General features: G+C 40.0%; 1 protein-coding gene across 1 annotated transcript in view; it reads left to right on the forward strand.

Moving 5' to 3' along the window:
- The window catches only part of CNTNAP2 (contactin associated protein 2), a 1,040,519-nt gene that overhangs the window by 651,386 nt on the left and 365,646 nt on the right, over positions 1-23,487 (forward strand). Inside the window, exon 11 of the mRNA XM_072153374.1 lies at positions 12,594-12,700. Within this exon, the coding sequence (XP_072009475.1) occupies positions 12,594-12,700 (107 nt within the window). The remainder of the gene's footprint in view (positions 1-12,593; positions 12,701-23,487) is intronic.

Raw genomic sequence — 23,487 nt, forward strand, 5'->3', positions numbered from 1 at the left:
TAAGTGCGTGTCCCGCAACACTTTTTTTTTTTAATGCGACGGTTTCTCCGAATCCGTTGGGTTATCGTTCGACCACGGCCCCCGATTTCCATCGCGTGCATGCCGGTGCCGATGCGCCACAATCTGATCGCGTGCGCCAAAAACCCGGAGCAATACAGGGAAAATCGCCGCAAAACGGAAATATTCGGGTAACATGTCGGGAAAACGCAAATCGGCCCCTTAGTAAATGACCCCCAATGAGTTTGTAGCACAATCATTATACAAGGGTTTGTTATTTAACTTTATTTTTCTTCCTTTTTTTCTGTCGTTTTTGAGACTTTTTTTGGCGCATTGCAATTTTTATGACTTTTTGGGGACATTTTGAAATGTGCACTGCAGTCCCCCGTACATTTGTGTATCATCAGTAAGACACATTGGGGCAGATTTATCAAGCAGTCTGAAAGTCAGAATATTTCCAGTTGCCCATGGCAACCAATCACAGCTCCCCTTTAAAATATTCATGAGCACTGGTGAAATGAAAGCTGAGCTGTGATTGGTTGCCATGGGCAACTGGAAATATTCTGACTTTCAGAGTGTTTGATAAATCTGCCCCATTGATCTACTATTTCAGATGTTTTAAATGTTGCAAATAACACTTATCATTTCAAATCACTAACATTTGCAACATTTTTTGGCGCAAAAAACTCCAGACGAAACCATACTTAAGGAAAACTTAGAAAATGGAAAGAAGTGACTTGAAAAAATTTGTGTGACAAATTTGTTGTAAAAGAGATCTGAGAAAAAAAACAATTTAACACAAGAAAAAAATGAGGTTGATAAATGACCAAAGTAGGAAGTGGAAAAAAGATAGCAAAAACAAGCCAAAACAAACAAAGGATAGGATAAATGACCACCAATGAGTTGAGGGTGAAACACATAATGACAAAGAAAGACACGGAAAGAATGTACACCGATGTGGTCATCACAATATTTAAAAAATGCAGTTACTTGTTGTTGTATCTTTACAACAGCCATGCAAGGGAAGTTGCACATGTGTGGCAAAGGGAAACATTCCACATTTTCCACTTCCCTTCCGATAATCCCATCTCATCCATAGAAAGCAATAACAGCACCATGTCATTGACATTTGATTCCCTTAGGCCTTTGTACAGCTGCTCTATCTCTGTTTAGAGGAGGTTCCGATAAACAATTGCCATATATGTTATACCTGTGGTAGATCTGGATACCTGTTATGGTGGAGCCTTGCACTCCAACCAGTTTGGTACTAAAGATTATGAGATACAGAATTCAAGGGATCGTCACATTTTTCACTAGGATCCTTTGAATTAATTCCTTTATTTATATAGGGCACACAGATTCTGCAGCGCTGCACAGAACTTGCCAAATTGGTCCCTGTCCCCAATGGGACTAACAATCTAATCAATCTACCAGTATGTTTTGGAGTGTGGGAGGAAACCCACACAAACATGGAAAGAACATAAAAATTTTTTTGCAGATGTTGACTTGGATGGGACTAGAACCTAGGTCCCCAGCACTGCTTCTTGAAAGGAGGTTTGGAATAAACTGTTTAGTTCCTTAAATGGCAATTCTTAGATTTGAGAGACAATAAAATAAAAGGGATAAGACACAGAAGTCTCTGCCAGTGTCAGCCATGAGACAGAACCAGAACTGATGAGGTACAAGAAATGTTGAGTTCAAAAAGTATGGCAGACAGAATTTCTAGTGCTAGTTCAAACCCTGGACACGAACTGATGTTGACAAATCCAATCGGTTAGGCAATAAAACACAATGCATAAATTAATGCAGGCCAGAGGCAATATAAAGAGTGGGAAGCAGATACGGAGTCAGTAGGTCCTTACCAACATTAAGTAGGTCAGCAGCATAAATTACCATTTTGCTATCTTGACAGCCTGATACTAAGACAATGCTGTTTCCATAGAAGAATCACATACATGTAAATAGTTTGCTAAGAAGTACTGCTGAGGTGTGTAACACCAATAGTTACCAAAAGTCTTCTAAATAATTATACAAAATAACAATTACTTAATTAGAAGCCAGGGCTTAAAAAAATCAAGGATAGATTAGAAGAAACATGACTCGACGTTACTTTTCATCAGTGAGTTTAAATAAAGTTACTTTGTTTCAACAGGAAAACAACTTAGAAATTGACTTGTTTTAAGAGGATTAGCTTAGGCCTTTTTGACCTACAAAGCAGAACAGAAAATGGGATCATTTAAAAGTTTACTTAAACTTTGAGTTTTAGCTAACCTTTCTTTCGATAGGTTAGTTACTTCAGTTACTTCAGCCTAAGGCTGCCCTAGGTTTTAACTAGAACACAATGTGAGGCACCCACACAGCATCTAGGGAGAAGGTGTCCGATTGCAGGAGAATATGGAGTATCAACAGAGAGGTTATTTGTCTGAGGGAGAGAGGTTGTAGAGGGTCATGATATACAGCATTGGAAATAGAAGGGACTAGTCTACAAAAGTGGGGAAAGAGAGGTTTATATTACATTAGAGCAGAGCAGAAGAGATCATAGGGGCACATTTACTTACCTGTCCAGAGGAGTACACAGAAAGTGCATTGTCCAACGATCATGCACTCTGCCGCAATTCACTAAGATCGTGCGCCAGAGTTCCCCTTCTTCTTCCTGGTGTATGTAAGTGCATTGTCTTGCAACACAATTTGAAAGTTAAATCCTGTCTCAGTCGGAATCAGTCGGATCTTCCCACCCCCCATTTTTGTTGCATGAAAGCCAGAGCAGCAGTGCCACAATCCGATCACTTGCAACACAATCCCCAGTTAAATACCTGTCACAGCGACGCAAATCCCAAAAACGTCATAAAATCTGACTAAAGTACAGCCGCGGACCCTTAGTAAATAAGTCCCATAGTCTAAAAAGAATGGTAGATGCAAAAATAGTCTTTTAGGATGGGGTGTTACATTTGTGAGATACATGTGTCCCATATATTTTGACTTTACTCTTAATCGAAAGCTGAATATTATAGCAGTAAGAGCACCATGAGCACTATTTTACATGATACAAATATTCCAGAAGGGATCAGGAATAACAAACTGGTTAGAGGTGTCCAGTACTCAGGATTAGAAACATCAGTTTTTTCATGCCAGGCGTTTCACCTTGTCTCTCAAGTCTGTGTTATGCATATACAGTATGTGTGTATGTATATCTGTGTACTGCTGTGTATATGTCTGTATTTTGCATATATGTGTGTATATGTCTATCTTATACATATGTGTGTATATATGTATTATACGTATATATGTGTGTATGACTGTATCATATTCGTATATCTGTGATATACATATTTGTATTTGACTGTATTACACATATATGTTTATGACATACATGTATGTGTTGGTAATGTGGTTACGAACATGTGTTGCACAGGGGGGTCAATTTGCCTAGCAAGCCAACGTACCTGCCACTCTCAGGGGCATCCTAACAAATTTTTTTCCGTTTAAAAAAAAAAAGTAGGGCCACTGTTTAAAAAAAAAAGTGGACACTTGACATAAAAATAGGGGCCCCTTAAAAAAAAAAGGGGGGCATATCACAAAAAAGTGCTCTTGGCACTTGACGAAAAGAAGAGGGTGAATTCAGCAACAAAAAGGGTGCATTTATATAGTAAATTGTTTATCCCTTGGAACGTTCAGGAGTTCCCAGATAAAAGATTTACTTCTTATAAGTTACCATATTTTGATTATAATAAGAAGGGGCCCCAAAAGGAATTTTGCTCCGGGTCTGGAGAACTCAGGTTCCCAGGGGGGTAGCATTATTTATAGATTAAAATTTATAGATTAAAGAACATTGGTGTGTATCCCATTTCTATACAGGCGGTCCCCTACTTAAGAACACTCGACTTACATACGACCCCTAGTTACAAACGGACCTCTGGATATTGGTAATTTATTGTACTTTAGTCCTAGGCTACAATAATCAGCTATAACAGTTATCACCGGTGTCTGTAATGAGACATTAGTGTTAATATTGATTCTTATGACAACCCAACATTTTTAAAATCCAATTGTCACAGAGACCAAAAATGTTCTGGCTGGGATTACAATGATAAAATATACAGTTCCGACTTACATCCAAATTCAACTTAAGAACAAACCTACAGACCCTATCTTGTATGTAACCCGGGGACTGCCTGTATACAGCATATATTTCTGACCTGGATTGATCGAGACCTTAAGTAGTTTGTGATCCATATCTAGTATAGATGATGTTGTGGGTTAATGTAGGAAATAATAGGGCTATGGAGAATAACAATACATGAAGCAATCAAAATTGTTTTCAAAATATTTGTTTACCAAAGGCAGATTTTTATACTATGTTCTTAGCTGCCACTGGTTTTGGTTTGTGCATTCTGCCTCCAACCACAACTAATTATGCATCAAAAATCCAGACAAAAGCTGCACTTCAATAAAATATAAGCACAGACAATCTAATTGTTTCTCTAGTACACCTATGTCAGGGTGTAGGATGAAGGGAGCACAACTTTTAGACACACTTTTATTCTTTATTTATCTATCTAGTACTTTATGACAGATTTGTTTAAACCATAATAATAAAGGTGACATCTGCAGTTCTCCGCTTTCATTTACAAATTGAAATCTAGTTGTAAAATCTGGAATATCATTGGCTGTAGTAATGATCATGTCCACATGTTATATGTATGCTAGTATTTTGATTAGAGAGAAACTATCTTTAAAAAATTACTAGTATAACTTTTCGTCTTCCACACTTTTTCCTTTGCATTTTTTAATTTCTTTTTCCACTTCTTCTTTTTCACCACCACCTTGACTTTCTCCTCTTCTTATTTGGGCACTCCTTTTCCATTCCCTGCTTCCTAAGGATTTATAATTAAATAAAAAAGTAAAGTGGACTTATCTTGCTTTGGCTCCTATTACACAGGACCTTTTCCTGTCAATCAGAACAATCCACGTCACCAAGGTCTGTCACTGATTGGCTGCATTGCCCCTTCCCCCTCACAGCATAGAACTGTAGCAGTTCTTATGATAAAGGGGGAAAGAGGTAATAGAGAGTGAGTGAAGGCCGTGTCTTGTGAGTGGGTAAAGCTCCTATGTGTTGGAGGTTAGAGAATAGTTGTGTGTTGTGACTGGAGGGAGAAAAAAAGGGGGTAATTCTGTGTTAGTGGGGAAGAAGGGAGGGAGTGCCGTGTGTTATAAGTAGAGAATAGGTTTCATTAAAAGGATGTTTCTGAGACAGTAAGTGCCTACTCGCAGGAAGGGAACTTTTGTGTTGTAAAAATGCAACCAGAACCCCACCTCTAGAACCTGATTGGAGCTGGACAACTTCTGGGTATTAACCCCTCATGGTGCAACAACACAGCACAATCGTAGACACCATGCAGAGGTACCACAACTCCCAGCAGTCCAGAACACAACCCCTAAACAGCGCAAGGTCTTAGCAGCCGCTGCCCAGAGCATGCGCCAGAGACTGCTGGTAGCGGATGAGAGGTAGAGTCTGTGGGGAGACGCGCAGGAGGTCGGAGAACGCTGCTAGCACCACCAGAAGCATTGGAGGAAGGACCAGAAGTCTGAGCATTTTCCCCTGCAAACCTAACACAACAGTTGTTCTCGTGCTATTAGTGTACTGAATTCATGGTTCATTAATGCAAATCTCCCAAATTTTAGGACAGTGAAAGAGGGAGTGTGCGTAACCATGTCTTTTGCTCCTAGTGGAGCAATTTATAATGTTCCCTTTATTGGCCCCCTTATCATATAATACTCTCTTTAGTTATTATAACCCTTTTCTGGGCATTTAAATTTAATTAAATTCATTTGCCATATGTAAACATTTCTTCGATTGGATGCTATTAAAAATAATAGTCCTGTGTGAAGATAATCTCTCATAAATCTGATATGGAATCCAGTCACACTGATTGTTAGTCTTAGATAAGTGGTAGTTAATTTTGGCAAACAGATAAGTGTAACGTTTCGGTCAGACAATGACCTTCGTCAGACACAGTCTGTGTTAGATTCTATTAATTAGGGCTGCTATGCAGATGTTCAGCGCTTAGTAGGAATAGCGGAACCTCCGCTTTGTGGTCAGCGCGCCCAGACCACAAAGCGGAGGTTCCGCTATTCCTACTAAGCGCTGAACATCTGCATAGCAGACGTAATTAATAGAATCTAACACAGACTGTGTCTGACGAAGGTCATTGTTTGACCGAAACGTTACACTTATCTGTTTGCCAAAATAAACTACCACTTATCTAAGACTAACAATCAGTGTGACTGGATTCCATATCAGATGTATTAATGGGATTGGGCCCCTATCCAGAGCACCTGAACAAGCAAACTGGTGTGCAGTACGACTCCTTTACACTAAATCTCTCAGAAATGTCGCCATGTTGTCCCTTAGAAACGAGATAGCTTCCTCGGATACGACCACCACACATTTTGGCAGCGGTGGCCAGATACGTGCTATTAAGTCCTGCCTGACTCCTGAATTTAGTGTACATTACCACAGGACGGCTGTATGATATACAGTAACTCCCGGACATTTAATATTCAGAAACTGTTTGTTTCCTTGTGCAATCACTCCAGCAGAGGTGGCCGTATCCGAGGACATAGTCTTGTTTCTGAGGTACCATAATACTACATTTATGAGAAATTATCTTCACACAGGAACATTTTTTTAAATAACATCTAATTGAAGAAATGTTTATAAATGGCAGATTAATGAAACGAAATGTAAATTCCCAGACGAGAAGACCCCTTTAAATTATGAAACCTGACATTGCTAATGATAATTAAATATTCTTCAATTTAACTATAGAAGCAGCTCTACTGACAAAACATATCATTTGATCAAGAAAAGAAATAGCATTTTAACAACATAAACATTTATATTTTGTTTCCAGACTTTTTGCTAGTATCACTTATAATAAATATAATGTTGCTAATAATGATGCTACCAGTGATTTTTGTTATCTAACAATAGATGACTAAATATACAAGTGAACATAAGATCATGGCAGAATAAACTGATACCTGTCAGTTTCTGCCGAAATAATTGTCAGATGCTGAGGGATGGAGTCTAAATTTTATTCACCAGCCTCACGCTAATTTGATCAAGTACACTAAATCTTCAAAACCAACTAAAACTATATCATGACACCCCATCAAAATTCTGGACAAGCTAAAATTTACAACACAAAGACTAAGATATTACACAAAGACACATCAAGGACAGTCTATTAATTAGTGATAGCATGTGTGGAAAAGCTGCTTTTTTATTAGTGATATAGATATCAGGGTATTTCCAACCCAGAGGGGAAGGCACAAATATTTGTAAATGCATGTAACATTGTAAAACTTTTTTTGGTATTTTCTTTACTCTCCAGGTAAATATGTAAATCTTAAAATATTCCAATTTCAACATGGGGAGAGAAAAAGGACTGGACCGCACTTCCACACATCACACAATGATCTACTACCGCTAGGCTACATTATATAACGAACTAGAGGTTCTTAGTTACATTTTGATCAAATTGTATAAGTCCACCAACCACTTCACGGTGACCTCTTTATGGTGGGTCCCTACGCTATTATGTGCAGCATTACATGGCGTCCACCACTGCTGCAGTACAGCGCCGGCAGAGTCCAAGACCCGTTTGCCCCCCAGCACCCATACTGGCAGGCATAGCCCCCATGGCTCCAGGCCCCGGGCTCCCACCAGCACCGCACCACAGAAGCGGCGGACGCCATGCAATATTGCACCATGTGAACAGGAAAAAAGGCTCACCATGTGTGAACAGGTGTTGAATACTCACTATTCCATGTGGTCTCAGACACTAGCTGAGAGGAAGTAGGTGGCCCCTATATGCAGTCTTCTGCTAAATTAAAAACACCTGGGTCGGAAGGGGTGGAGTGCTGGTACCAGTGCTGGTTGCACTTGCATACTGACCACTAAAGAAGTCCTAATAAACTGACTCCTATAGTTCACTAGTCAGTTATGTCTATAGACCGCGACATGAAGAACAGAGCAGAGAATTATGTAAGATGAGGCAGTACCGGAAGGAGATGGGAGAGCAAGGACTTTATAAAGCAGAGCTGTGCACTTTTTTAAATGAAACAGTGTTTTTGGAGGAAAAAGTTATGTTGTAAGTGTGGATGAGGGTCTCTGTGATACACTGGTAATAGCTAGAGAAGGCATATTTAGACAGCATACCCTTCAGAGTTTTATCTGATGAGGAGGGTACCCGCAGCTTGTTGACCTTGGTGGTGGTCCAAATGTCATCCAATAACTAGTAAAAGGACTGCATCATATTCCACTGAGTGTTTTATTCACCACACTGCAACATTTTGACTACATAATAGTCTTTGTCAAGCTTCTGCTGTACTACAGTCCTTTTACTAGTTATTGAAAGACACTGGCAATAGTCATATATTGGGTTTATTTATCATTATGCCGGCTCCTTGTAACAGTTCTATGTCTGTTTTTTGAGCACTTCTGTAAGTGTTCTAATTTAACCCCTTAACGACCTGGCCTTTTTTTGTTTTTTCATTTCTATTTTTCACTCCCCACCTTCAAAAATCCATAACTTTTAAATTTTTACACGTAAAGAGCTTTGTGATGGCTTATGTACTGCGTAACAAATTGCTATTAATAGTTATGGTATTTATTCTTCCATACCATATACTGGGAAACGGAAAAAATATTCCAAATGCAGTGGAAAAGGTGAAAAAACGCATTTGCGACGTTTTCTTGTGGGCTTGGATTTTACAGCTTTCTTTGTCCGCCACTAATGACATATGTACTTTATTCTTTGGGCCGGTATGATCATGGGGATACCAAATATGTATAGGTTTTATAATGTTTTCATACATTTACAAAACTTAAAACCTCCTGTACAAAAATATTTTTTTTTATTTTGCCATCTTCTGGCGCCAATAACTTGCAGTCATGCTTTACTGGGACATTCTGTCAATCCATAAAAACAGCTAACCAATACATTTTGAATGTGTTTAGGCTATGACTAAGAATGCCTGCTGCTTTTGAATTGTATTGGTAGGCTGAGCTGTTATGTTTCCTGTTCCTATACTTGTTTTTACGGATTGATGGAATGTCCGAATAGAGCAGGACTGCAGGTTTTTATTCAACACTGAACACTTTGTCCTAGATCATTCCCTATTATTACACATTGACACAAGTAAAGTAGCAGTTAAGTTTTCTTGAAAAAACTAAGATAATGAATAAATGTTGGTTCTATATAAATATATTTATATAGGTTCACACATATGGATTATCTAGCCCCTTATCTCCTTAAGGACACAGCCAGTTTGTACATTGAGGTTAAGCCCTTTTTTTAATCTGACCAGTGTCTTTTTCTGTAGAAATAACTTTTCAACACTTTAATTTATCCCAGTGATTTTGAGATTGTTTTCTTGTGAAACATTGTAGTTTAAGTTAGTAGTATCATTTTTCTGATTGGTTGGGTTTTCGCATTTGGGTTGGGTTTGTCATGCCACAAAACATTCTTTTTCCAGAAACTTTTTGCCATTTGTCGTCTTTATATTTCCATATTCCTTTTTTGCATTTGCTTATTTTTTATGGAAGTTAAATCTTTAATATTTTTGGTAACAAAATCTCAGATTTCCAATAGTTTTGAAAACCCACTACCGTATATACTCGAGTTTAAGCCGACCCGAGTATAAGCCGAGACCCCTATTTTCACCACCAAAAACTGGGAAAAACTATTGACTCGAGTATAAGCCGAGGGTGGGAAATGCATTGGTCACAGACCCCCCCCCCCGGTATATAGCCAACCAGCCCCCTATAGTATACAGCCAGCCCAGCCTTCCCCCAGTAGTATACAGCCTGCCCCCAGTAGTATACAGTCTGCCCCCAGTAGTATACAGCCTGCCTCCAGTAGTATACAGCTTGCCCCCAGTAGTATACAGCTTGCCCCCAGTAGAATACAGCCTGCCCCCAGTAGTATACAGCTTGCCCCCAGTAGTATACAGCTTGCCCCCAGTAGTATACAGCCTTCCCCCAGTAGTATACAGCCTGCCCCCAGTAGTATACAGTCTGCCCCCAGTAGTATACAGCCTGCCTCCAGTAGTATACAGCTTGCCCCCAGTAGTATACAGCTTGCCCCCAGTAGAATACAGCCTGCCCCCAGTGGTATACAGCTTGCCCCCAGTAGTATACAGCCTTCCCCCAGTAGTATACAGTTTGCCCCCAGTAGTATACAGCCTTCCCCCAGTAGTATACAGTTTGCCCCCAGTAGTATACAGTTTGCCCCCAGTAGTATACAGCTTGCCCCCAGTAGTATACAGCTTGCCCCCAGGAGTATACAGCTTGCCCCCAGTAGTATACAGCCTTCCCCCAGTAGTATACAGTTTGCCCCCAGTAGTATACAGTTTGCCCCCAGTAGTATACAGCCTGCCCCCAGTGGTATACAGCCTGCCCCCAGTGGTATACAGCTTGCCCCCAGTGGTATACAGCTTGCCCCCAGTAGTATACAGCTTGCCCCCAGCATTAAAAAAAATAAACTTATATACTCAGCCTCCGGTGGCCCTGATGTGCAGCGCTGCTCCCCCGATGTCCGCGCCACTTGTCTTCAGGCTTCCGCGCTGCTTGTCTTCAGGCTTCCGCGCCCCTCTTCTTTCTTCTGCTGGGCGCCGCCATTGCTCTCTCCCGGCCGGCGCCTAGTATGACGCGCCACTGCTGACGACGTACAAGGTGCCGCTCAGGGGAAAGACATGGCGGCGTCCAGCAGAAGAAAGAAGACGGACGCGAAAGCCTGAAGACAAGCGGCGCGGACGTCTGAAGACAAACGTCGCGGACATCGGGGGAGCAGCGCTGCACATCGGGGCCACCGAAGGGTGAGTATATAAGTTTATTATTTTTTAAGTATTTTTTACTCTTTATAGCTGGATATTGACTCGTGTATAAGCCGAGGGGACGTTTTCAGCACATATTTTGTGCTGAAAAACTCGGCTTATACATGAGTATATACAGTATATTTTTGGTGACCAATTTAGTTTGGAAGTGCCCTATAAAGGCTTATAAACGCCCACAAGTAACATCATTTTAGAAACTTAACATCTCAAATGATTCAAATCCACATTTGAGAAGTCTGCTAACCCTTACATTCTTTCTCTGGAATCAAACAAACATGCATTGTACATTTCAATTTTTGTATAAGAATATTTTCATTTAGCTCTAAAATGTACACATTTAGAAGGTCTTAGAGGTAAAAAATACATGCCGAAATCTTTGTCCGCTTTCATGTGCAGTGCTACCTGCTCCACAGATGGCGTGCACTACTACCTTCTCCATGCACGGCATACACTACTACCTCCTCCCCTGATGGAATGGACTACTATCTCCTCCACACTACTACCTCCTCCACAGACGGCGTGCACTATTACCTCCTTCTCACGTTGCATCCTACTACTACTATCATAACACACAAGGGTAGAGGCAGATTGGGGAGAGAAATCGTGTTTTTGGGAATAGTTATGGGGACAGATTGCTACCACTCAGCTCTCCAACACCACCAAATGCAGAATGGCGACATTTGAGAGTGGGGGGATAGTATGATTTGCCCCCCCCCCCCCCACCCCTTGTTGTCATGGATCACTGTCATTGGCCAGTCTGTATTGAGTGGCCAATGGCAGCGATCGATATTGTAGGTCCAATCAAATCGGTCCTGTGATGCCATAGGGGGAATTCCCCTGTTAATCCCGGCTCCTCCCACCAATGCAACTCCCTGTCGCAAGACAGGATGACATCAAATGCATAAAGAAAGCGTCTATGTCCGATATATCAGACGCTGAGCACTAAGGTGTTAAAAAAACACCACCATTATTAATTGTGAGAGGCTTGATTTAAGGACAGCATCTCTCTCCTCCTTCCTAGCTTGGTTATTTTCATCCTTTAAATCTCTAAGAGGAGCCTGTGCCTGCGGCTGCCATGAATGAGCTTGAAAAGGAAGAAAGTATCAAAGATTGAATCATTCCAAGTTCTGTTATAAGATTTGCTGTTTAATGCCTTTTCTCCTTAGTCGAATGCCCATGCTTTGCAATGCAGGCTGATTATTTTCTGTTAAAGCCAGCAGGCACACAGCCACCTCATTACCCTTTTACTGATGAGAAGTAGCCTCTGAAAATCATTGCAATCTCTCTGTACGCTGTTAAACCTGCCTGATATGTTACAAGACTAGGGCCCAACCATTGAACAGTAAAGGTTCGCAAACATGTCTCTTCTTGTTCTTTTCTAATGTCTGCACTCGTGTTTCTGCCAATTATGGAGTTTGGAGAAGTAATCTAGCCCATCAGCCTGTGCCCTGATGTGCTTCCTGGATTAAGATGGCTGTTATTAGTCTTGCCATGCCTCACCTTTTTGTACAATTGGCACATGCCGTCACATTTCATTATGATCTGTTTGTGCTAATGAGGATTAATTACTACTGTGTATAAAATCTGCCAAAGGTATTTGCTCTGATATACTAAGTGGGCAGCTTGAAATGTGGTCACGCAAAATGCTAATTTATGTCTTATTTATCTAAAATTTGTCCAATTTTCTCTGACAGATGTGTCCCTAATAATTGTGAACATGGAGGCAAGTGCACCCAAACATGGGACACTATAACTTGCAACTGCGAAGGAACTGGATATACTGGGGCCACCTGTCATAACTGTGAGTATGCAAATATTCATAGAAAGATCTGTACAATCTGTAAGATCTGTAATTTATATATATATATGTAAAAAATATCAATCACCCAGGGGAAAAAATACTGGTTCACAAACCTCCAGACTCTCTGTCCTGAAAGTTATAGCTGTGCGTACAAACAACATACATGGTTTTTAGTTTACTTACAGAAGAAAATATTACATAAAACATTTAAACTAACTTTCCTTTATCTTGCATAAAGTTTTCCTAATAATACAGAGGACATATGCTTAGATATCTACATAGGTTATTCTTGTCACACAGAAGGAGAAACTGTTAAGCCTCAGGTTATATGTCTAATTTTTCCTGGCTGAATGTAATGCATCTCTGGGGTCTGCCTCTGCAGTTAGATGATGACTATATAGGAAAATGATAATATCAAGTTCATTGTCATCAGAACTTGTACTGTGGGAATACATACAGAATTGTTAGCCCAATTATCTACTACACATGTCCCTCATATTAAAATATATCCGACCAACATATACAGCTGTTTAAATAACCAAATTAAAAAGGAGGGTTGTTCAGGTTCGGGTAACCTCTCTGTGAGCTGGACCTACAATTGGTCACAAAAAAAAAATTCTATCAAATATTCTTTTTAAATTGATTGCTGTTCCCAATACACAGACCCACCAAAATAGCAGTTTCATGTGCAATATAAAAAATGAAATATTCCGTAATACCAAATCACATTGTGCCCAGGAGACAATAAGCATCCTAAATTTGAGCCTCATTATTGTTATATCTGCAAAATAGTTAAGGGAATTATTTCCAGAAACAAAAGAAGTCATAGATGAAGACCATCAGAAAAATACCAAGGCTGGGAAATGATGCTATAAGACAACTGGCTGCAGCAGCAACTTTCCTGCCCCCCCCCCCCTCTTATCCAGTGGATAGACCCTTCCCCTATTTATTTACTTGTTGTAAATGAAAGAGGTCCGTATTTTAAGTGTGTGTCATCTGTAGTTAGTTCAGCAAGTCTGTTAGTTGTAGATGTTTGAATAAAACCCTCTACACTGACAAACACTGGGAGCAAAGTCCTTCGATTTTACTGTTATCAAACCTATTTCTAATGTATGAGTACAAAATAAAGTATTAAACAATTTTATAAGCATACAGTTATAGTGTTCATTCAAGGTGAACCCTTTGAATTTCACACATTTTCCGATTGTTGGTTTTTTTAAGGCAAATATCTAGACCTCAGTTTTTTTAGCCACCTTTGTGTCTGTTATATGTTGATACATTTGCTGAAGTCAATGGTACAAAAATACTGTCCCTCCTTAATTTCAGTTATTTTATGCTATACTTGTAGGCAGTCAAGCCACCAAGGGCAGAGATGGACTGCAGCAGCCATGAGTACATGTATGTCATCGCTTTAGGAAAAGTTAACAATACCATCGCGTTCTGCTAGTTGCAAAGGCTGAAAGTGCAAACTTGTAAAGCAGTAGAACACCCATGATTCTGCAATGGCTATGACCAGTTATCTGTGGGTGTGAGAATTAGACAAACAGACAGGATGACAGGGAGAATAGAACCATCCCCCTTGCTTGGGTAGTTGTGGGGGTAGAGACAGACACAGCTGCTCCATCTTACCCTCAGAGAGAATTCAAGCTACTTCTTTATTTATAATGAAATCCTGGAGCTTCCCCTCACAGGCTAAGAACATATGACAGATGACATATCAGTATGCATGTTGCCATACAAGTCCTTTAATGATAAAGCTAGAATGATCAACTAATTATAAAGATAGCAAGTAAGGGGGAAGTGTCTTGCCTAAGAGTCCAGCTACATCTGTCATTCACACAGTTGTACAATGTCTATTCTTAGGCAAAGGTCATTGACCTAGCAGGGACACATGGCAATAACTGTGTTCCAAGACACTCATTACAATTATTAAAGGATATCTACCTGATTGTAGATGTTTATACTCACTTCCCCGTCCCATCCCAAATGGTAATAAGCTTCTTTTGTCACATCTTAAATTCCCGAGTTACGTAGAAATAGAGCTTTATAACATATTCAAATGAGCAGAATATGCCATGACCGCGAGAACAACAGAGGGAGATATGGTGACGTCACCGGCTCTCTTAGCATAGTGTCAGTGTGTCAATCGGCCGGGGGTTCGTGCATACATTAATTATCGACAGAGCCATGGCAGAGCCAGGCTTTTTTGCATATGTTATAAAGATCTATTTCTACGAAACATAGTAATTCTAAAATTTTATAAAAGCAACTTATTGCCATTCGGGATGCGACGGGCAGGTGAGTAAGCCCTCTATGAGGGCATACTCTTTATGAAGTAACCTGCGAACTACTACTACAAACTACTTTTAAACATTACCATACAATGATAACGATATGTCAGCATGAATTTTAGTGAATTAACAAGAAAACCACATATAAATAAATGGAATGATGAGACTGCCAGACTTTGTGTTAAGGCTTGGCTTTGGGTCAAATCCCAACAGATGAGAAATTGGCCTTCAACTGCAGTCAGCTTCTGGAAAACACCTTCATTAAAATCAGAAAAGCTAATCCTTGTATTCTTGTACATTTTCTCTTAGCTTTATTCTCAGACACCTAGTATAATACCAGGCTGCTGTAAAACTGCTGTACCTGTTCAATGGTATCAAAGAGGATTTATTATATCTTGTTCTGTCTCCCATCTAACAGTAGTATAAAGCTATTGGATTACAATAACACAGGTCATCGGGACACAAATGGCCCGAAGAATTTTGCCAGTATGATACAACATGGGTTTAGGAAGTAATCCGTCTCTTCTTGTATTGCTGTTTGAAGGAAGCTGAGATTAAAAATAAGATACTTAATTATAGGTTTACATTGACGTCTCTTGAAAATTGGCAGAGGAGTCTGTCTCAGTTTGATTGGCTTTAAGAATTAAAATTTGGGATCAACTTTTAGGTTGTAAAAAAATTACACCATATACTTTAAAGTTTCACTTCAGTGGCCGCTACAAAAGCATGTGTTGCACGATGAAATTCATGTGTTTCTTTATCCTTTGCAAACTATTTTGAGTGGATGCCTTTATAATAGAAGACAATACAGATTAGACAGTAGATGGAAAGCAGCTTTCACTCCACCCAACACCATTGTCAGTAAAGTGAATTTTCCTGTTTTTACTTATTTTCCAGTAATAGTTCTGTTTTGTCAATACTTTTGGAGGCTGTCAACTTACTTTTTTAACAGCATTTAGTGACATGCTTTAGAGCAGCCTCATAGCCATAGACAGCAATACACTAGAAGAACGTAATTAAAGGGAACCTGTCACCAGGGACCTAATTTACACTTAAGACAGGTTGCAGAAGTCCATGAAACCTGCATTGGACATATACCCTTCTACTTTCCATAAGCATTTGCATTACAATATAAGTGTTATAACTTACCTTGTACAACATGGGACTTATCTGTGCTGCTCACTCCTCAGCTCTTGTCCCCAACCTTTGTGCTCCTGTAGAGCTCCTTCTTCCTGCTCCTTTACAGAGGTCACAGTCCGGTGTAGTAGGAGAGGGAGGAGCTGTACAGCAGCATAAAGGTAGGGGCCCAGAGCTGGGCAGTCTGTAGCACAGACAAGACATGTTGTTATTGGAAATACATCCAAACCATCCCCTGGAACTAAACAGAGGATTCTGTCAGAGTGCGATGTAAGTTATTACACACAATTATAGTGCAAAGCAAATGCTTATAGAAGAAGAAAGAAAGGCATATTTGCACTGCAGGCATGATGGGCTTCTGCAACCTGTCTTTAGTGTAAATGTGGTACCTGGTGACAGGTTCCCTTTAAGGTCCAAGGTTACTTGTACATGAACATGTGGAATATTATGCCACAAACTTGTGGTCTGTTGTTTATGGCCCTTGTGTTCTCAGCATGTGAGTTATACTCACACACCTATGAGAATAGAAGAATAATGCCCAAGAACTGAAACTTGATACTAATAGGACCTGAACTATAATTTTAGCTCAGGCAATGAGTTGACAGTTCATGATTGTATATGTGAGCCCACTAAAATACAAGGGGGTATGTGTTATATGTAAAAACAATGGCTATCATGCTCAAAAACAACATTCACGTAAATTTAGCATAAAGTAGTGTTTTTAGACTTGACCATTACAGAGTGGATTCCTCAAAAATTCTAACTCTTATCCAAATGTAGAACTACTATATGACAAATGTGTCCACTCTTTATTTGAATTGAAATCTTTATTTGAATTTGGATAAGGTCTGCAATTTTTCACAAAACATCAAAACACTTTTGTGAAATGCTAGGAATATCATGGCCAGGCTGCAATTTGTAACACTGGAGATCAAAATGAGAGAAAAACACACAATTTTCTAAATCATTGTGTAGTCCTTTGTAAAAGTATTCTGAAATGTGTAAAAGAGGAATATTTTAAGCTTTTTTGTTAACTGTATATATTCCAAAATAATGGAATAAAAATGTAAATTAGATAAATGAGAAAATACACTGATCAGAATTAGAGATCACTTTAAATACCTGCAAAGATTGTAGAAAGCAATCCTTCAGTTTAAAATCCACCCATATAAATGAAGATCTAATGTGGGTGATCTAGGCTGATAATCCAGGTGTTTGAATTAAATGTCAATCAATTTTAAAGAGGAAGCCACAGCACTCGCAGGGATGAAATATAGTTGTGTATTCTTTATTTACCAAATTTCCTTAACGGGGTATTCCCACAAAGACAAGTTTCTTAAATAAATAAATAAACGGTCTCTATCAGTCCTGGTGTACACAATTTGATTGTCCCTGGATCCGGCTGTAAATCTTTTGACTATGGTCAGGCAGATTCCTTTAGCCTATTTTTGGGTAGGAGGCAGAGAGCAAATTACAGACAGAGGCACTTTCTGGTTCAGTAGCACCCCCCACTAGCATGAAGAGGACACAGCAGCAACAAGACAAGCTCTGAATCCAAGGGGAGTGGGTGACATAGCAGTGCTGACTGTGTGTTTAATTGATTAGGTGAGGCAGCAGAACTGAGTATGTTATTGTGTCTTATATCTGCCTCATCACTTTTTTTTATGTGTCAGATATTAGTAACATTTTCAAAAGCTAGATGAAATTGTATAAACTTTGTACCCTGATAATTTGTCAGCACATTGTTAGCACACAGCATCTCATAGCACAGAGGAATAATGAAATGTCTGCTCAGCTAGTGCCTGCCTACACTGCTGAATTTTACACTGACTGGGTGATGCTAAAAACAGCAATACAACTGACTAAAATTGTAAATTAAGGGGGTCAAATATGATCTTCATTGTATAAACATAACTAGGGGATTAAAATTTGAGAATGAGCAAATTCCTTTAATTATCTGACAACCCCTATTAAACTGGTAGCCTAACATTCCAGTTTGCACTGACTTTGCAAGAATGTTGTGCCATTCCAAAGTGACTGAAACTCTCTAGCAGTAGGTTGTCCAGATGAATATTGGCTATTGCAAGAGAAGTTGGTTGTTCCAAGTCTGTGATTTCTAGACTGTTGCATTGTTACAACAAATTTGAAATCATAAGAATAAGCAGTGGTTGCTGTAAAACCCTCTTCCCTGTAATACTCGCACGATGCAATCAATTTCCTAGTATAATGTAAAGCATAAATAAATACAATCAAAGCTCTATATGCTGTGAAATGGCTAAATAAATGAAAAGATATCACTGGGATAACAGGAGGGGGGGGGCTGGCTCCCCACGCGTTGCGCCACCTAGATCTGTGGCCCTGTGAAGAAGCCACAGGGCTAAGTGGCGCAACGTGTGGGGAGCCAGCCCACCCTCCTGTTATCCCAGTGATATCTTTTCATTTATTTAGCCATTTCACAGCATATAGAGCTTTGATTGTATTTATTTATGCTTTATATTATACTAGGAAATTGATTGCATCGTGCAGGCATTACAGGGGAGAGGGTTTTACAGCAACCACTGCTTATTCTTTGCACATATCTACGTGGCTGCTATTAAATGCTATTTAACTTGTCTGTAGTATGAATTTAAATAAAGATATTTGATATTTTTTCAAAAACTATATATTGAGTCGGTACCTTTAACATGTCACTCTGTTTGTTTGCACTGAAATGCTTGTTTTTGACATGTGGTACCAACATTGGCCATTAACTGGTTTCATGATCTCTGTAAGGAGTTTAGTTTCTTCCCAGACTATTTGTGGTGATATGTGGTCACTAGTATAGTCATACCTGTCTGCACTTAGAATATACTGTATATAATTTTACATAAGACTCAACAGACTATATTCTGCAAAATAGATATAATAAGAGGAAATCTGCACACATTTCTTCTTTGTAATTATTACTTATTGTTTCTTGATCTTTAAAACTTTTCCTATGTCACCGAAATTCAATTTAAAATAACAACAGCTGCCTTGACTTCATCTCATGAATTTTATGTGAACACGTAAAATGGAAAATGTAGACTGAAATGTTAACTGCACTAACCCGATATCCTCCTACAAGCTTTTTTCTTTCTGTTAAGTGCAGTAATCGTATAAAAGTGAGTGAATGCATGGACTTATTCTGATTTAATTCTATTTCTCAGCTACGCCAAAAGACAAATTTTTTTTAAATACATAATTTCTTACTTTACTTTTCCAATAGAACTAAATTATTATTTGGACATTACTGTATATGGTAAAAAAACCCTCTTATTTTCTTAAATTTCAAACATTCTAAATTCGAAAAGTCTATGAATGCAAAGGCCAAAATCGGTGTGTTCCACATTATAATGCTCGAAGACAAGTATGTCCATAGCAAACAATAACACTTTATAAAACTTCATTAATTTTCTATGAGACAATTAATTGTGTGTTTGTCCTGGACATGGTTAGTAAGAACAAAAAAAAATCTAAATAATGAGATGTGAGGGTTAGTAGCTGATTTGGGAGTGTACTTTGTGAAGGTTCTGACTCTTTTCTGACTACACTGTGATCAGCTTTTATTGGGAATATCCATGTTGTATCCACATTTCCTTGCCTCTTTCCAAGAATATCTGTCAGTCCAAAAAGTTTTTTGGTTATTTTAAGTTATGCTGCCTCCACAGTTTATAGGATAACTTTCTTAGCAGGTGGAGTCATCAATACTCCCACCAATCATTAAGATAAGTCCCCCCATATACATTCTATAATGGAAAGTCTACAAGGTGGCACCATTAATTATTACAGTATACAACTTTTTTGAAGTGGAATTTTACTGTGTGTGGGGAATCCTTTTATATTTTTTTTGGTAGAATAGAGATTATGCAATTAGATAAGAGCACATTATTATTTCATAGCCGTGACCAATAACATAAAGTCATTTCCCCCTGACATTGTGTTTTTAGGCATTTGGTGTTGGTAGAAGAAGTGGCTTTACAACAAATATCTTGTATTGTGGAAAAAATCACATACATTTAGAGATGAGCGAGTATACTCGTCCGAGCTTGATGCTCGTTCGAGTATTAAGGTACTCGAAACGGCTCGTTGCTCGGACGAGTATTTCCCCTGCTCGAGATCGAGCATTTAATTAAAAAAACACAGTGAAGAACAATGAAGAATAGAATAAAAACAGTGAACACAGGATCATTTAAGTGAAAAAGACAGTGAAGAACACAGTGAAGAATAGATTACAGATGTTCGGCACATCTGCTTACTTGTCGGAAGATACGCGCGGATCGGCAGCATGGAGACCTCAAGCGGCAGGGAGACATCAAGCAGCACGGGGAGCACGGGGGAGACATCGGGCAGCACGGGGGAGACATCGGGCAGCACGGGGGAGACATCAAGCAGCAGGGAGACATCGGGCAGCGCGGGGAGACATCGGGCAGCACGGGGAGACATCAAGCAGCAGGGAGAAATCAAGCAGCAGGGAGACATCGGCCAGCACGGGGGAGACATCGGGCAGCACGGGGGAGACATCGGGCAGCACGGGGAGACATCGGGCAGCACGGGGGAGACATAGGCAGCACGGGGGAGACATTGGCCAGCACGGGGGAGACATCGGGCAGCACGGGGGAGACATAGGCAGCACGGGGAGACATCGGGCAGCACGGGGGAGACATAGGCAGCACGGGGAGACATCGGGCAGCACGGGGGAGACATCGGGCAGCACGGGGAGACATCGGGCAGCACGGGGGAGACATAGGCAGCACGGGGGAGACATCGGCCAGCACGGGGGAGACATCGGGCAGCACGGGGAGACATCGGGCAGCACGGGGGAGACATAGGCAGCACGGGGAGACATCGGGCAGCACGGGGGAGACATAGGCAGCACGGGGGAGACATCGAGCAGCACGGGGGAGACATCGGGCAGCACGGGGGAGACATCGGGCAGCACGTGGGAGACATCGGGCAGCACGGGGGAGACATCGGGCAGCACGGGGGAGACATCGGCCAGCACGGGGGAGACATCGGCCAGCACGGGGGAGACATCGGGCAGCACGGGGCAGACATCGGGCAGCACGGGGGAGACATCGGGCAGCACGGGGGTGACATCGGGCAGCACGGGGGAGACTTCGGGCAGCACGGGGGAGACATCGGGCAGCACGGGGGAGACATCGGGCAGCACGGGGAGACATCGGGCAGCACGGGGAGACTTCAGTGGAAGAAGAGGAGCGATCCCGGGACAGCGTATCACCCCGACAAGTAAGCAGATGTGCCGAACATCTGTAATCTATTCTTCACTCTGTTTTTCACTGCGTTTTTCACTTAAATGATCCTGTGTTCACTGTGGTCACTGTGTTCACTGTTTTTATTCTATTCTTCACTGTTCTTCACATCTGATAACTTGTCGGGAGATAATATACGCGCGGAGCAGTGAAGAATAGACTGCAGATGTTTGCACACATCTGCTAACTTATCAGAAGACATTCTTTTTCAATTAAATAACACATTTTATTCCTGAACCATGGTCCCTTTGAAAAATGCTCGAGTCTCCCATTGACTTCAATGGGGCTCGTTATTCGAGACGAGCACTCGAGCATCTGGAAAAGTTCGTCTCGAATAACGAGCACCCGAGCATTTTAGTGCTCGCTCATCTCTACATACATTTGCTTTATGTATTGTAATGTATTTTTTCGACAATACTTTTATGGTATCATTTTTAGAATAAAGAACATATGTTTTTAAATCTCTGCTTTTATGTTTGCATTTAGGAATTAAAACTGTTTTCCATTTAGAAATTTTAAGAGTTTTTCTGGAATTTAGAAATTGTTGGTAACTTGAGGTGACTTGACTTAAGCACTTCATCCCCCTCAAAGTTTTTTTCATGTATTTTTATACTGGTTTGTACTGTGCATGTTATTCTGTGCATTGGGGTAATGATAAAAAAACAATGGCATAAACTAGGGTGAAACCCAAAGTAAGAACAGTTACCGTATTTTTCGGACTATAAGGCGCACCAGATTATAAGGCACACCATCAATAAATGCCTGCTAAAACGTCTAGGTTCCAGCAGGTGGCAGACCTGTGCACAGTTCAAGGCAGCTGTTGTCTGTAAGTACGGTTCATATATAAGGTGCACTGGACTATAAGGTGCACCTTTGATTTCTGAGAAAATCAAAGTATTTTTTGTGCGCCTTTTATTCCGAAAAATACGGTATCATGATTACCAAAAGCTTCGGCACTTGTACTATATGCACAACAAGCTGGGAACAAGGCTGCACCGAGTACAATTATTTTAATTATACGGCATTCAAAGTAGTGAACATTGGACAAATGTTAAATTGTACTTTATGAAAACTACTGGAAAATTCTTTGGCTGTACTATAGTTATATGTTTCATTTTTGACGTCTTTTACAAATTACATCTGCTTGGAAAATTTTCCTAGTGATATTATTCATGCGAAAGAAAGAAAACCTTTCCCTTAATTGAGGCTATGTCCGCACCTTTAGTAGACATTAAGGAAAATATTATACTAAATGGGCCCTGATGACTTTAATATTGTGATTTTCTTATATCCCACAGAACTGTAATTTCATTTTAATTACTTGGGGATGGAAATTTAAATATAATTTGGGCGTCTTGTCTTTTGTTCTTATTACCATCATTTTAGCGAAGCAATAATATAATTATAGGGGATATTTGAGACATTTGTAAAAACCAAATTAATGTCAGATCATTTTCCTTTTAGACTGCTTGTATTTCTATTACAAGATCTCACAATCAGAGTTTGAGTTCCTGGTCTAAAATATCACTGTTAGTAGAACTGCGTTTTACTACAAATAATGCACAGACATGCTTTATATAAACATTATATATGTATAACTATAACAGTGTCAGGTGTCTATAGTGTAATTGGCTTATGTACATGCCCTGATGCTAGGTGCAAGCTAATGCACTAATGATCATTGCTTGGAAAGGTATTCTGATCCATAGAAACGCATGGGTAGTATAAGACTGGCAGTGGTGGCCCTGGATTGATTGTTCCAATAAGGTACAAGAATGTTGTTCCCTAGTTTGGAGGAAAATAGGTGATGGTTTTCCTGTTTATTTTGTACATCCCACTTTGTACAGAAGATGCAATTAACAAAGTAGGTATCTCAGTGGTCATCAATGCTTATAAAAATTGCAAAGCATTTTCTTGTCTAAAATTTAACCCCTTAACAAACTGACCCTATATCGTTTTTGTGTTTCCATTTTTAATCCTTCCTTTCAAAAATCTGTAACTTGTACTATTAGTGATGAGCGGACCTATTAACCCCTTACCGAAGTGTGACATATATGTACATAACATG

Source organism: Engystomops pustulosus, chromosome 5 (assembly GCF_040894005.1).
Source record: "Engystomops pustulosus chromosome 5, aEngPut4.maternal, whole genome shotgun sequence".
Classification (NCBI taxonomy): Eukaryota; Metazoa; Chordata; class Amphibia; order Anura; family Leptodactylidae; genus Engystomops; species Engystomops pustulosus.